The sequence below is a fragment of the Dipodomys merriami genome, unplaced genomic scaffold (assembly GCF_024711535.1).
Source record: "Dipodomys merriami isolate MVZ:Mamm:240054 unplaced genomic scaffold, mDipMer1.0.p SCAF_62, whole genome shotgun sequence".
Lineage (NCBI taxonomy): Eukaryota > Metazoa > Chordata > Mammalia > Rodentia > Heteromyidae > Dipodomys > Dipodomys merriami.
In genome coordinates this window covers 1976123-1977774 of record NW_027206202.1, presented here as the reverse complement: position 1 = coordinate 1977774, position 1652 = coordinate 1976123, and the positions used below count along the sequence as shown (strand labels likewise).

At 56.7% G+C, this 1652-nt stretch overlaps 1 protein-coding gene across 1 annotated transcript; it reads right to left on the bottom strand.

The window, feature by feature from the left end:
* On the bottom strand, positions 1 to 1400 carry LOC138815016 (nuclear protein 1-like). The gene is made up of 3 exons (XM_070004221.1): positions 1130 to 1400; positions 612 to 749; positions 1 to 295 (listed from the first exon to the last, which is right to left on the bottom strand). The coding sequence occupies exons 1-2, from the start codon at positions 1239 to 1241 to the stop codon at positions 619 to 621; spliced, it is 243 nt and encodes an 80-aa protein (XP_069860322.1). The 5' UTR covers positions 1242 to 1400; the 3' UTR covers positions 1 to 295; positions 612 to 618.
* Positions 1401 to 1652: the final 252 nt, after the last annotated feature.

The window sequence follows — 1652 nt, the reverse complement described above, 5'->3', positions numbered from 1 at the left end:
TACATGCAGCTGCTGAATTGTTTATTGTTGCTGCTGCCCTGGGGGGCTCCACTTTCTTCTGTTTCTTTTTGGGGGTGCCTTCCTCACTCTCTGGTTCATTCTCTGCCTCTTGCTCTTTTGCTTGGGCCTAGAAGCACTTCTGATGCCCTCCCCCCTTGGGTAGGTAGGATAAGTCTTGGGAGGGGGTACAAGCAGGGGGGGGGAGGGGGAGGATGGGCCTGGGTCCCGCCCCCTCCAGGTCCTCCTTCCCTCATAGTCCTGATGCCGTGGTGGGTGCAGTCATGGTTGGCCTCATCTGTGGAGAGGGAAAGCAGGTGGTGAAAGGAGCAAGAGACCTGGGTTCTAATTCTGCCTCTGTTCTTTTCTCTCGGACCCCCACCCTCTTTGGCCTCCGTGTCCCCAGTCTGATGATACAGATCTCCCTCTAGTTGGAAACCTCTATCTATATTCCCCCTTATCCCTGGTCACAAGGGAGCTCTGAGTCAACCACGCATCTCGCTTTATTTTAGGTAGGGATGGCCGTTGTTAGCTACCCCTCCCCACCCACCTGAGACAAGCCCAGGCCTGTCCCTTGGAGGCCGGGGCAGTCTCCCTCGGCTGGGCCTCCTCACCTGTAAGTCAGCGCTGGACCTTTTTCCTCTCTGAGTTCTGGAACTTGGTCACCAGTTTTCTCTCGTGCCCACCAGGGCTGGGGCGGTTGGTGTTGGCAGCTGCTTCTCTCTTGGTGCGACCTTTCCGGCCTCCACCAGCTGGTGGCGAGGCCAGGGGAGGGAGGAGAAGTGGACAGAAACCTTAGAGGAGAGACCAACAGCCTGGGATGCAGGATAGGGAAGGTAGGGAGGTGTGTGTGTGTGTGTGTGTGTGTGTGTGTGTGTGTGTGTGTGTGTGTGTGTGTGTGTGTGTGTGTGTGTCTCTGTGTGTCTCTGTGTGTGTGTGTGTGTGTATCACTTTAGGACAATCACAACCTCAGCCAGCTGTTCCCAGATGTTTGAGGCCCTAGGGTTGACTATGATAGCACTTTATGGGTAAGGGACTAGAAGGGGTGACTTGGAGGCCAGAGTCCTTGGAATAGGATGGGAAGGGTAGAGGGGAAGGAGAAAGGCAGAGCAGATGGCAGAGCAAGTCTTACCCACATAGGGATGGCCCAGGCTATACAGGTCATACTCGTCCAAGCTGGCCTCTTCGTCCTCAGGGCTCAGGGGCTGCCCAGGGGAGCTGTCTGCTGGTGGCAAGGTGGCCATGGCGCCTGGTCTCCTCTCTGAGTGTTGTTTTGTCTGGCTTTCCCTTCCCTCCCAGTTCCTGGCTCAGCTTATAAAGCTATGTCTCCTAAGCCCACAGGCTGGTTCCCGCCCCACGAGCCTGTCTGATGCAATCCACTCTTTTTCCCAGAAGCCAGCCCATCCTCGCCAGTGAGCAGGGAAAGGAGCTGAATTCTGGGAGCCACAGGGCCTCCTCCCACACCAGGGCTCATCCAGTGGGTGTTTTTCCATAGAGACTCCAGCTTGTGGGGGAGGAGGGAGCAGACAAGGTCTGCTACAAACAATCCTTGAGAGCCTGGACAGCTGGGACAGAGGGCCTTAGCCGGGTCACTCCTTCCTGTTCTTCCACTCTGCCCTCTGCCACATACCCCTTTTGGGGCCAGGGTCACAGCC

Bases quoted from the DNA above. Each gene is read 5' to 3' on its own strand.
- LOC138815016 (XM_070004221.1), bottom strand. From the start codon at position 1,241: ATGGCCACCTTGCCACCAGCAGACAGCTCCCCTGGGCAGCCCCTGAGC. The intron at 750-1,129 runs GTAAGACTTGCT...CCTCGCCACCAG, and splicing joins CCTGGGCCATCCCTATGTGG to CTGGTGGAGGCCGGAAAGGT.